Source organism: Brassica napus, chromosome C8, assembly GCF_020379485.1.
Source record: "Brassica napus cultivar Da-Ae chromosome C8, Da-Ae, whole genome shotgun sequence".
In the NCBI taxonomy this organism is placed as follows: domain Eukaryota; kingdom Viridiplantae; phylum Streptophyta; class Magnoliopsida; order Brassicales; family Brassicaceae; genus Brassica; species Brassica napus.
This window is the reverse complement of record NC_063451.1, coordinates 3,595,410-3,608,882: the sequence shown is the minus strand read 5'-3', so window position 1 is coordinate 3,608,882 and position 13,473 is coordinate 3,595,410. Positions and strand designations below refer to the sequence as shown.

Sequence of the window (13,473 nt, the reverse complement as noted above, 5' to 3'; positions counted from 1 at the left end):
TTTAGTTTGTAAACACATTCTACAAAAAAAAAAGACGTTACAAACTGAAAACAAAATCTAAGATCTAACTTATACGAAAATACATTGGTTCGTGGGATGTTATGAGTGTTTGTATTTATCTTTTTGTAGGGCGTTTGATTTGTTCGTATTGGTAAATTTTAGTTTCTTGTTTAAAGAGAGGCCATGGTTCCTATAACTCGCATTAGAGTAAACTCTCGTAAGTGTAGGCATGGCCTCTGATTTGTTCTTATATCGAATAAACATGGAAATTCCAAAAAAACGAAAAAGTTCAAGTTTTGTAAAAAGAACAAGACCAACATTTATGAGAAGATGAGGAGGAATTTACAAGAAGAGATTCTTGAGGTTTCCAGGAAGTTACAAGAGGCATATAAAGATGAGGAAGAATATTGGCATCAGAAAAGCCGGAATATGTGGTACTCGTCTGGAGATCTTAATACTAAGTTTTACCATGCTTTGACAAAGCAGCGTAGGGTTCGTAATAAAATAGTGGGACTCCATGATGAATTGGGTAATTGGATAACCGAAGAGAACAAAGTTGAGAAGGTGGCGGTCGATTATTTTGAAAGTTTGTTTAGATCCACGGACCCAACAGATTTTGATAGTTTCTTGGAAGAGATAGTTTCATCTATTTTCCACCAAATGAATCAAATTTTATTGAGAATGGCAACAGAGGAAGAGGTCCGACTAGCTTTATTCATGATGTATCCGGAGAAAGCGCCAGGCCCGGATGGGATGACAACTCTCTTTTTTCAACATTCATGGCATGTTATCAAGAAGGATGTGGTTGAGATGGTGAATAATTTTCTCCTTACAGGAAATATGGATCCACGTTTAAATATTACTAATATCTGTATGATTCCGAAAATAGAGAGACCCACAAGGATGACAGATCTAAGGCCGATAAGTCTATGTAATGTTGGGTACAAGATTATCTCGAAAGTTTTGTGCCAAAGATTGAGAATTTTTCTGCCACAGCTAATTTCAGAGACACAGTCGGCTTTCGTGTCGGGCAGGTTAATCTCAGATAATATTCTTATAGCGCAGGAAATGTTTCATGGACTGAGGACCAATAAGTCTTGTCAAAATAAGTTTATGGCAATCAAAACGGATATGAGTAAGGCGTATGATAGGATAGAGTGGAGTTTTATTGAGGCTCTTCTTCATAAAATGGGATTTGATCCTCGTTGGATTAACTTAATGCTGGAGTGTATTTCTTCGGTTCAATATAGGATCCTTCTCAATGGTCAGCCACGTGGTCTTATCATCCCACAGCGGGGCTTACGGCAAGGGGATCATTTGTCTCCGTATTTATTTATTATGTGCACTGAGGCATTAATTGCGAATATTAAGAAGGCGGAGAGGGTGAAACAATTATCTGGTCTAAAGGTAGCAAGAGCTTGTCCAGCAATCTCTCATTTGCTATTTGCAGATGATAGTCTTTTCTTTTGTAAGGCAAATAAGGAGGAGTGTCAAACCATTCTCAGGATTTTGAAGGAATATGAGGCTGTCTCAGGGCAACAAATTAATTTCCAGAAATCTTCAATTCAATTTGGACATAAGATTGAAGAAGCTAGTCGTCAAGAATTGAGAGATATTTTGGGAATTCAGAATATAGGAGGCATGGGATCTTACTTAGGTTTACCAGAAAGTCTTGGAGGATCTAAGGTACAAGTGTTTGGTTTTGTAAAAGAACGCTTGAATAATAGGGTTAATGGATGGACTTTTAGATTTTTTACTAAAGGAGAAAAAGAAGTGATTATTAAATCGGTGGTTACGGCCCTGCCAAATCATGTTATGTCTGTTTATCGGTTACTGAAGGCCACAGTAAAAAAGTTAACGAGTGCAATAGCTCAGTTTTGGTGGAGTCCAGGAGGAAGTACAAAAGGCATGCATTAGAAATCATGGGATAAATTATGTGTTCTTAAAGATAATGGTGGACTAGGCTTTAAGGATCTTATCGATTTTAACACAGCAATGCTTGGTAAGCAATTGTGGAGGCTGATTGAGAAGCCAAATACTCTTTTTTCAAGAGTCTTCAAAGGACGATACTACAGGAATGCTTCACCCCTGGAACCGATCCGCTCATACTCCCCGTCATATGGCTGGAGGAGTATTATTTCTGCTAGATCTCTGGTTTGTAAAGGACTAATTAAAAGGGTGGGAACAGGTTCATCTATATCAGTATGTAATGATCCTTGGATCCCAGCCACTCGCCCGAGACCAGCAAACAAAAACCTTCCAAACAGTTACCCGGATCTCACAGTGGATTCCCTCATTAATCAGGAATCCCGAACATGGAATTTACAGGCAATCATGGCTTTGGTGGATCCTCATGATGTAAAAATTATTGGAAGTATTCCATTAAGTCGTAATCAGATGGAGGATAGAAATGGATGGCATTTTACCAACAATGGAAAATATTCGGTTCAATCAGGTTATCAAGTGGAAAGGGTCTATCCTGATAAGGAAAAAACCACCAGTTTTTTATGGTCCCACGGTGGATACATTAAAAGCTTTCTGCTGGAAAGTGCGGTGCCCTCCGAAAATAAAACATTTCTTATGGCAACTCCTTTCAGGATGTATAGCGGTAATGAAAAATCTAAAATCAAGAGGGATACAAGGGGATATATGTTGTGCCCGATGCGGAGATCCGGAGGAATCAATAAATCATGTGTTTTTTGAATGTCCTCCAGCACGTCAAGCATGGGCTTTATCTAAGATACCATCGCATCCCAATATTTTTCCTATCAGTTCTTTTTTTGCTAATATGGATCATCTTTTTTGGAGAGTTAATCCAAAGATGGATGACCACCAATTTGCATGGATATTATGGTATATATGGAAAGGCCGGAATAACAAAGTTTTTAGCAATCTGGATATTGATCCGAGGAAAACACTCAAATTAGCGGAATTGGAGTCATCACTCTGGGCTGAGGCACAGGTAGTAAATGATTCAAGGAGGGGGCATCAGGTACATACCACTTCCGCATTAGCAACGTCAGGACGATGGTGCTTCATAGATGGATCATGGAAAGATAAAGATTTATTTTCAGGGCAAGGCTGGTATAGCACTTTACCGGGTTTCGATGGTTTATTAGGGGCAAGGAATGTAAGGGCATGTCTCTCACCCCTTCATTCGGAGGTGGAGGCTTAAATTTGGGCAATGGAATGTATGAAGAATTTAAGACAGTTTCAGGTGACGTTTGCAACGGATTGTTCTCAATTGGTAAAGATGGTTTTGGAACCAGAAGAATGGCCAGCATTTGAAAGTTATCTGGAAGACATTAAGCTTTGAAAAAGAAGTTTCCTCAACTCAGACATCGTTCATGTACCACGGACGGAGAACCTACGGGCGGATAGCTTAGCACGTAGTGCTAGGAAACAACCGTCTTTCGTCGTTCACATGGATGCGGAGTTACCAAATTGGTTTACAGAGTCAATATGAGTCTGTAAATGTTTTGTTTGCAAAAAAAAAACAAGACCAACATTTATTATAAGTTCGTGGTCATGTTCTTTTGAAAATATTTCGACAAGTTGATCGCTACTTAATTACATGTAAGTGTATGTCTCAAATATAGTTCTAAACAACATGGGGTCATGTGAGATGTTAAATTGTAATGACGATTCTCTACTAATACGGAGATAATAAATGATAACTAAGGTTTTAACCCGATAACTCATTGCAAGTGCACAAGAAATTTTGAAGTAATGCGGAATCGAATCCATAATGACCAGATACCCACTTCAATCCTCAGTTCGAATCAAGGTAGATGACACAGAGATTTGTATGTAGAAAAACTAAATAATGTAGTAAACAAAGAGAAATGTAAACTATAATATAAAATCCCTAGGCATCAGGTAATTCGCAAGACATCAGATCATGAATACAAAGATTTTGTCAAAGAATTAACGAAGAAGAGAGCACACTGACAAAACAAAGATTTTGTCAGTAACTAAGTAGTATACATATCTATCATGGGTATATAATATAAACAAAACTTTCTTGTATATTCTATCTCAACTAGAATTCGTTCGATTTAATTCTGGCAAGATGTCGTTAGTCTACGATTTACATTATCTTGTTTGTGTATCATAACCTGTTCTATCTATTACCTAGTGCTACGTCTAGGGAATAATAGGTTTCCCATCCACTATGTACTGTACTATTGAGAAGTCAGTTTTCTATGTGTCGCTCTCACATAAACTTTTATGATGGTTGATTACACGGATATCCTTAATGAATTAAAAATATTACATTTAAAATATTTTTTTATTTAGTTTCCTTTTTAATTCTGAAAAACATGTACATATAATAAAAAGGAAAATTTTTATGAAGTAAAAAAAACGAATTGAAAAACAAAAATATATGTATATATAATATGATTTCATAAAAAAAAGGAAAGTTCACAAAATAGTAATATTACATTTAAAAAATATTTTTAAATAACATAAAATATACTTTTGAAGTAATAAAATACTTTATTTATATTTATATTTTCTTAGATGAAAATATAAATTTGTATATAATGCGATTTCATTAAAAACAATTTACACAGATAATCTTATATTAGAAAAAGAAATATTATTTCTTTTAAAAAATAATCTTAAACAATACAAAAAAATTAAAAGTAATAGAAATATTTATATATATATTTCTTAGATGATTACAAAAAGTAATTAAGTAACATAAACTGATATATGTGTAGTTGACTAAAAATAGTTTATAATTAGTATTATTAAAATATTTTATTTATTTTTCATATATGTAATTGACTATAATATCTTTCAATTACAGCAAAAAAATATTGATAAATTATATTTTACTTATATAATATATTTTCAAATAAAATCACAATTTTGTTTACTGCTTATTTTTAAGAGATATTAAAAAAAAACTCGTTTGATCAAATAGTTACAAAATATTTTAATGAGGTAGATATATTATATTTTATCATTATTAAAGTTATTTGTTTTCTTAATATTAGATTTGCTTTTAAATTTGGGGAAATTTTATCTTTACACTTTGTTGGATACCACTTTTCAACTTTATCATCAGTCTAAGGACATTTTCAGAAATACCACTTTCATTAATGAGAAAAAGACAATAATACCCTTACCTTATCTTCTTCTCCACCATCGGTTTCTCTCCCTCTCCCCAAGTCACCGTCGTCTCTCTCTCACCGTCGAGTCACCGTCGTCTCTCTCTCACCGTCGAGTTCCGGCGTCTCTCTCTCACCGTCGAGTTCTGGCGTCTCTCTCTCACCGTCGATCTCTCTCTCACCGTCGATCTCTCTCTCACCGTCGACTTCCGGCGACGAAATCGATTCAAAATCTCCAAGATGTCGACTCCTATACATGATTCACAACTTGTATGTCTCTAATTTCTGTAATTGTTTGTTCTATAATTTCTGTATTTTTTGTTTGATTCGATTTTGTGCTTTCTCTTATCGAAAAATCAAACAAGGTTCTCTTAGATATCTCATTTAAAGAGGTCGATCTAAGAGAAACAGATTTGATAATGAAACGTGAGAGTGAAAACATTGAGTATTTGAAAACTTAAATCTGGTTTTGAAGTCATATTAAGATTGATCTGAATGGTTCCGGCTAAGAAAGAGGTTTTCCGATAGTCAAAACTGCATATTAAGGAAGAGATAATTTTCGATAGTGAAAACTGAATATTAAGGGATTATAACCCCTTATAAATCTTGGTTTCATGAGATCGTTCATAAATATAACTCAATGATTTATAAGGAATTATAACCCCTTATAAATCTGGGTTTCATGATCTTATTGATAAATACAATTCAACTATTTATAAGGTCCTATAAAGAAGTTTCTAAACAACAGTTTCATCGTATATGTGTATAAAACTTGTGATATTGTGGAAATACATGAACATTGTGCTTGCCTTGGATAAAGTATCTATAGTTCATGATTAGAAGTTCATATCATCGTTTTATAAAGTAATATACATGATAATTTTTCTTTTGTTTTTTGTTTTCCAGTTGGATAGCAATGAGTTTTGCACAAATTTGAGTTTGCCTCCTAGGATTTATGGAGCTGGAACAGAATCACCAGACAATCACAAAGTAATCATCCAACATTCAAACATGGATTATGTCTCTAAGGTTGCTGATATATTGGAAAAAGAAGAGTTTGCCCAGATAGAGAACTCACACATTGGAAGCATTGTGAAGCTGGCAAGAAGGACTAGCGTTCAGTTTTCAGAGGATCTGTTCGATTTTCTCATGAAGCGAAGAATAATGACGAAAGGAACAGGTCTTTGGTTTACATTCTCTGATTAACGAATGAGGTTTTCAATGAGAGAATTTCATTTGACAACAGGGTTAGCTTGTGAGCAAGATAAAACAGAAACAGAGCCACTGTTCAGACAAGTGAAGAAACCTTATCTTTGGATGCTAAGCAAGGGGGAACAGTAAGAAGCTTGTATGATCTGCTCAAAAAGAAAGCAAGAACAATGACAAGACTAGAGAGACTATCTATAGGAATAGCAATAATCAAAGAAGGGGTAATTATTGCAGAAAATTCAAGCTCTCTAATCCCAAAGGGAAGGTTGCTGGCTTATAAGAACTATGATAGCTTGTCGAAGTTGGCTTGGGGTAAAGTTGCCTATAAAGTTTTGTCCAAAAGTGTTAAACGTTTGAGTGCAAGTTCGTGGACATGGGAGAGTTATGAAGTGAGAGGTTTTGTGCTGGCCATAAATTTGTGGGCTATGTCATCAGTGCCTATGCTTGGTAAAACTTTGGGAAAACCATGCCAGGAAACCTCTTCTGCAGATCCGTTATGTCTACATTGGGACTCAACAAGGGCTCCGACAATTACTGAAGTTTTGGAGGTGGAGAACAAAAATAATGTGAGTTTTTACTAAAGTTTAAAAATTTATTCGTACTGTATTGTTTAGAAAGAGGTTTATAAACATACTCCTTGAAAAAGGGTCACAAGCAGGCGCCTTGGTAAAAAATGTGAACTGTTTAGACATTTTAGAATATTTTTCATTTTGTACTTTTTCTGTAACATGTTGCTTGCATCATTCACACACTAGCCCTTAACATTCACATTAGATTATTGAGAATGGTCGCTCTGTTTCTTCTTGGCTTGTGTTTTGTGTGTGAACTCGCATGTTTCACTTCTCTTAACACCTTGCTTGTGTCATGCCCTCATTAGCTCCTACCATTCACATGAAATTACTAAGTTAACTATATTGTTTCATAATGGTTTGTAAATAGGATATTTACAGAGACCTATAAAACATTGTTTTATCCTTACAGGGTGTGGTTACTACAGTGTTTGGATTCTCTGAGAAATTCAAACATTTGGTGAACCCAACACATCCTGATGATAAGGACTTTGACAGTGTCGTACAACTAGTTCAACAAGGATACAAAGTGACGAAAAGTGATTGGGAACAAGGATTTTGGATGTTTTTCTTACAACAGAAGACATTGGTCGACAAAGCAGGACAGAAGACAAAGATGTACAGCAAAAATTCTAAGGTCATTGTGTTTTTGATGTTTTATAAGACTTTATCAAATTTGAAATTGCTAAGTTATTTTAATATTATAAGCATTTATAAATCTCTTATTTTTGTTTGAAATAGGAGCAAGCACAAGATGAAGAAGAACAACAAGTGGAAGCTGATGCTGAATTCGGCGACGGTGATAAAGAAAGAGAAACATCAAAATCAATGAAGTAAGCTAATATATAAACCCTTGTAAACTTAGACTATCATTTTAAAAAAATTATAAGCCATCATAAATTTGTTATTTTTTTTTCTTGGAAATAGGGGCAGACACTTGAGGAAGAAGAAGAACAAATGGAAGCTGATACAGAAGATGAGGAGCCCGTGCAAGTTGAAAGGCAGAAACGAGGAAGAGTAAATAAGGTAAATAACTCTCTTTGTAATGGTTTATAAATGTTATTTTCTGATTGTGTTATCAAAATTGAATGATGAATATGTTTATATAGCCATCATAATACTGTTTAGGAACAAGAGCATAAGAAGAATGAAGAGAAAAGAAAAGATGAAGCGTATGAGAAAGCTAAGGAGAAATTTCAAGATAAGATGGTTCCAAACTCGATAAGTTAATCCAAATGCTTTATGATTTGAATAAACCAATAGAAGTAATCGAGAATGTCTTAGGAGTGGTAAGCAAATAACTTTACCAAGCGCTTATAAATATTCCGGCAGAGGAGTGGTGGGAAAAACGAGGGAGAGATTCTAGCCTCGACGGTGAACGTGGCCTAGGCCTTATGGTTACGGATTTTCTCGAGACGGGAGGTGGTGGAAGCGGTGGTGGTGGTGTGATTTGTGGTGTAGCAGCGATAGCGATTCTGAATTTCCGAATCCTTCTTACCTTTCTGATAAGATTCAGGTACCTTAGGGCGATTTGGTTGATTTTATTGGTGTTAGTATACGAATTGGGATCGTTTAGTTGATGAGGTTCCTTATGATCATGTTGAAGGGTAGAGGATCGCGATGCGATGGAAATGGTAGACTGGATAATATTTTGTAGTGCTTGGACATATGGTTTAGTATGATGCCTTTAGCTTGCTATAGATTGTTGGTTCTTGATTATTGAAGAAAACATCCAAGTATATGCCTTATGCTGCTGCTTATAATGTTCTCCTTTCCATTTCGGAATAAAAGTACAGCAAAAAAACATCATTGATTTTGTTTGAATGATATCTGTACATGCAACTCTGCTGCTGTCAGTGTGCTCTCTTCTGCTGCTTATAATGTTCTTGCAACTCAACACCCCTTTGTGGCTGAGGATTTCCTCACAATTTTAAGGCTCATCAAAATGGTGTATGATCACCTTTGTAGCCAAGTTTCTTGCTGCTCTTTATGCCTTTATTGCTGCAGCATGTTCGGGTAGCAGTTCACCGAGTGTCTCCTCTGATACCCGTGGCTTCATCTCACCAATTAGCACTTATGATGTTTCAATTTTAAGTTGCTTAAGTGTTTTATTTTCCGTTATCTGTGTTTATGTTATCTGCTTAGCCTTTGATGCAGCAGTTTCCTTGTCATTTTGGCTGTGTTATTATGTTTGCTAAACAATGTCTCCATTGATGGAGCTTGAGTTTTATTTATAAAATTTGGTTTGATCAAAAAGAAAACAAGTATATCTGGAAAGCTTTCTAAATTTCTTATTAAAGTATAATTCATTTATAAGAGTTTATAAAAACAGTCTATAAGGATATGTATAAAAAACTTGAACTTAGCTTTCTACAAGGCTTTATAAGGATTATATAAATAATTTATAAATGTTTATAAATCATTTATGAAGATTTATAAATCTTTATAAATACTTATAAAATATTTATAAGGGTTTATAAATCATTTCTAAGAATATATATATATATATACACTATTTATAAAGGTTTATAAATCAGTTATAAGAATATATAAAAATATTTATAAGATTTTATAAAATATTTATAAGGATTTGTAGAAAACTTTTGTCTAAATTATTAACTAGGTTTTAAGGGGTTATAATTCATTTATTAGAATATATTAAAACTTTTTATCAGGGTCTATAAATCATTTATAAGAATATTTAAAATTGTTAAAAGAAAAAAAAGAATATTTAAAATTATATATAAGCGTTTATAAAATCAGTTACAAGGATTTGAAGAATTTCAAAAGGTAATTCATATATGAAGGCTCTTAAAACATTTTGTAAGGGCTTATAAATCATTTATAAAATCAGATGCCTTTAGCTTGCTATAGATTGTTGGTTCTTAATTATTGAAGGAAACATCCAATTATATGCCTTATGCTGCTGCTTATAATGTTCTCCTTGCCATTTCGGAATAAAAGTACAGCAAAGAACATCATTGATTTTGTTTGAATGGTATTTGTACATAGTTGCTAATCACATCCAATGGATAGCACTTGCCTAGAGAATTGTTGCCAGTGTGCTCTCTTCTGCTGTTTATAATGTTCTTGCAACTCCAAACCATAACCCTAAATTTGACCCAATACTCCCCATTTGATTCTTCTTCGCCTTCATTGTTCTTGACATTGTTCTTTTATAAGAGTTTATAAACCCATTTAGGAACCATTTATAAATTTTATAAGAGCTTATAAAACCTTGTATCTACCATTTATAAAATTTATAAAACACATACAAATATTTATATAACTATTTATTAAGGTTTATAAAACTATTTAAAAGTGTTTATAAAACTATTACCAGAACTTATAAGCTATTTATAAGAGTTTATACATTTATTTATAAGTGTATAAATTAATTTACAAGGTTTAAATCTATTTATAAGAGTTTATAAATCTATTTATAAGGTTTATTCAAAAGATTATAAGAATTTAATATCTTCATAACACAATTTATAAGGCCTTATAAAAAGATATAATTGAGCATTGAGATGATTGAGCGTTGAGAGATACTTGGGGTTTCTGAACTTGGTCGGTGTGCGTCCATCGTCGTTGTGTCCAGAGAAATAGTAGCTTTGCGTATCAGAGTCTTGGAGCTGCTTGAGGACGGGGACATAAGAAGCATTAAGCCATTTGAAATCCTCAAACTTCTGAACCTCAACAGTGACTCCTCTGAGGTTGTCCATGTTCATAGCAAACCATGACTTCATCGCATTAGTGACAAGATGAAAGACGACTTTCTCAGGGGCCTTGGAGTTGAGAGCAGTGGAGTTAACCACAACCGAAGTAGCAACAATGTTATCAGAAAACACACAGACATGGTAAAGACTGTTATCGGTGAGCTTAGAAGCCACAACATAGATTCTCTCCGCGAGCTTCCCCTGTAACTCAGAGTTCTGAAATCATTCAGTAGTGAGACGAACACCAAGGCAGTAAAGAGTCTTGGGCACTTCCTCAGCAGCAATCTGAGCATACTTAGCACTCTTCTCAATAACAGAACTCATCTGCCCTTCCAAAGAATGAATAGTAGCCTTGAGCCTCATGATCATAGTGGCGCTACCGTAATGATCATACTTGGTCCAATCTCTATTGACATCCTCTTTGTTCTGTAGAAGAGACAAAACAACTAGAGGTGCACATCAAAACCAATCCGCAACTTTGTAAAAAATACACAGAAATAAGAGTAAATGTATACATTTACCTTTCTGAGAGCTCCTCATATTCTTTGGCATCACAATGAGAACATGTACCAAGATCAGACACAAATCTAGTGTAAGTTTCAATAGAAAGATGAAAGTAGAACCAACAAAAAAAAACCAAAAAGAGGTACCTTTGCAGTTTTCTTCGTCACTCTCCTGCTCTGACTCTGAACCAGAACTTGACTTAAGCATCCAAAACTCTGAATCATTGGAGTCAGTTTATTCCTTAAGGCGTCTGTGTTTGTTGGTTACTTGTATTTTCTCGGTCTTTCCACTTGTTCCAGCTCCTCTTTCCACTTGCTCTATCAGATATATCAACACCAAACATTAAAAGCCAGGAATAACAAGCACGAGACAAAATTGGAATCAGTACAAGATGTCAATGAATCTGATATCATGTTCATTAACCTAATCTGTGTAGAAATCTCTTCCCATTTACGTATTTCCAGATATGTTCCTCGTTCTTGTTCACAGTATCCCCAATAAGCTTGCACACGAGCTTCGAACTAAGAACATAGCCAAAAAACAAGAAGAAAGGTAAATACTTTAGCCATAGATAACTTAAGCTAACACAATCAACTACAAAGGTTTCAATTTTTGGCTAACCGAGAAATTAGGCACTGCGAGAACATGGTGAGAGGAGATTTCCCATGAGATAGAGCGTGATCGATGAGTCCTAGACGACACCGTTTGTTACGAGCGTATGCTTCTTCATCTCCGGCTACAACTTCGTGAACAGTCTCCACGCATCTGAGCCGTCCATTTCTTATATCCACGAAAGCAGGTGAACCAAGCAGATTCTCAAAGCAACTCACGTTAGCAAACTCTTCTGCGGTTCCAGTCTGTGTATGAACCGAAAGCAATCTCCAATCATTGTCCATTGCCGGAGCTTGCCGGATCTCACATCGAGGAGGAAGATATAACCTATCTAATTGATTAGTTTAGGTTTAATTAATTAGGGACATAATAGTCATTTGCCAATTAAAATTTTAATGGCAAAGCTGATTAAGGTATAAGTGAAAAGTGGTATCTTCAAAGTGCTATTTTTGGCAATTTCTCTTTAAATTTTATGTTTTTTATGTTTGTGAAACTTAATAGAACCATAATCAAAATACCAAAACAAATCTGAATTCACATTTTTAAGATTACTAAAAATAAATATCAGCTTCCATTCGAAAAATTAAAGGCATAAAATTATCTTGACACGGTGCATCAGTTTAAAAGTTAAACAATTCTAGTGGCTTTACTACGTACTAGTATAACCGCCGTGGGTTAATTTACTGTTTTAAAAATTATTTGATTACAGACATAAATTTTCATCAGAAAAATTACTATCTTAAAATAATATATGAACATCACATCATTTTAGAGGTGCCTGCACTGAAACAAAACGGTTAAAGTAGTAGAACACAAACATATTATTATAAATGGATATATATTTGTAGTATTTTTCATAAATAAACAATATATATGCAAAATATATAATATAGTTAAAAATACTTTATTTGAGACCTTAATTTATTTGATGATTTATTACTGAGTAATAAACACTTCATTTAATTTGATGTAATTTTCTTAACAAGGCTTAATTTAATGCAAATTTAGATAAGATAATTCTAATAAATTTATTTTTTCTTTTTATTACAGTTTAAATAATTCATTGAAATTTTATGTTAATTCACCTAAAATCTTATTTTAAACAAATTAACCCACAATCTTATATGGAAAGGTCGGAATAACAAAGTGTTTAGTAATCTGGATATTGATCCAAGGGACACACTAAAAATAGCAGAATTGGAATCAACACTTTGAGCTGAGGCACAGGTAGTAAAGGATCAAACGAGGGAGCATCAGGGACAGAACAGACCCACAATACCGACTTCAGGACGATAGTGCTTCATAGATGGTTCTTGGAAAGACAAGGACTTATTTTCAGGGCAGGGCTGGTATAGCACTTTACAAGGTTTTGATGGTTTACTAGGGGCAAGGAATGTAAAGGCATGTCTTTCACCTCTACATTCGGAGGTGGAGGCATTAATTTGGGCAATGAAATGTATGAAGAATTTAAGACAGTTTCAGGTTACGTTTGCAACGGATTGTTCTCAATTGGTGAAGATGGTTTCGGAACCAAAAGAATGACCAGCATTTGGAAGTTACCTGGAAGACATTAAGCTTTTAAAAAGAATTTTCCTCAACTCAGACATCGTTCATGTACCCTGAACGGAGACTACGGGAGGATAGCGTAGCACGCAGTGTTAGGAAACAACCGTCTTTCGTCGTTCACATGGATGCGAAGTTACCAATTTGGTTTACAGAGTCAACATGAGTCTGTAAATG

General features: G+C 34.5%; 1 protein-coding gene and 1 long non-coding RNA gene across 2 annotated transcripts; one reads left to right on the top strand and one right to left on the bottom strand.

The window, feature by feature from the left end:
- Positions 1–4,892: 4,892 nt before the first annotated feature.
- Positions 4,893–9,220, top strand: LOC111208716. The gene is made up of 3 exons (XR_007327430.1): positions 4,893–7,535; positions 7,640–7,731; positions 7,826–9,220. It is a non-coding gene; the product is annotated as an uncharacterized LOC111208716 (long non-coding RNA).
- Positions 9,221–10,369: 1,149 nt separating this feature from the next.
- On the bottom strand, positions 10,370–12,017 carry LOC106419606 (probable galacturonosyltransferase 10). Its single transcript, XM_048766637.1, has 7 exons — positions 11,743–12,017; positions 11,545–11,642; positions 11,389–11,438; positions 11,268–11,336; positions 10,861–11,043; positions 10,451–10,818; positions 10,370–10,376 (listed from the first exon to the last, which is right to left on the bottom strand). Exons 1-7 carry the CDS (start codon positions 12,015–12,017, stop codon positions 10,370–10,372), a joined length of 1,050 nt encoding a protein of 349 aa, XP_048622594.1.
- Positions 12,018–13,473: the final 1,456 nt, after the last annotated feature.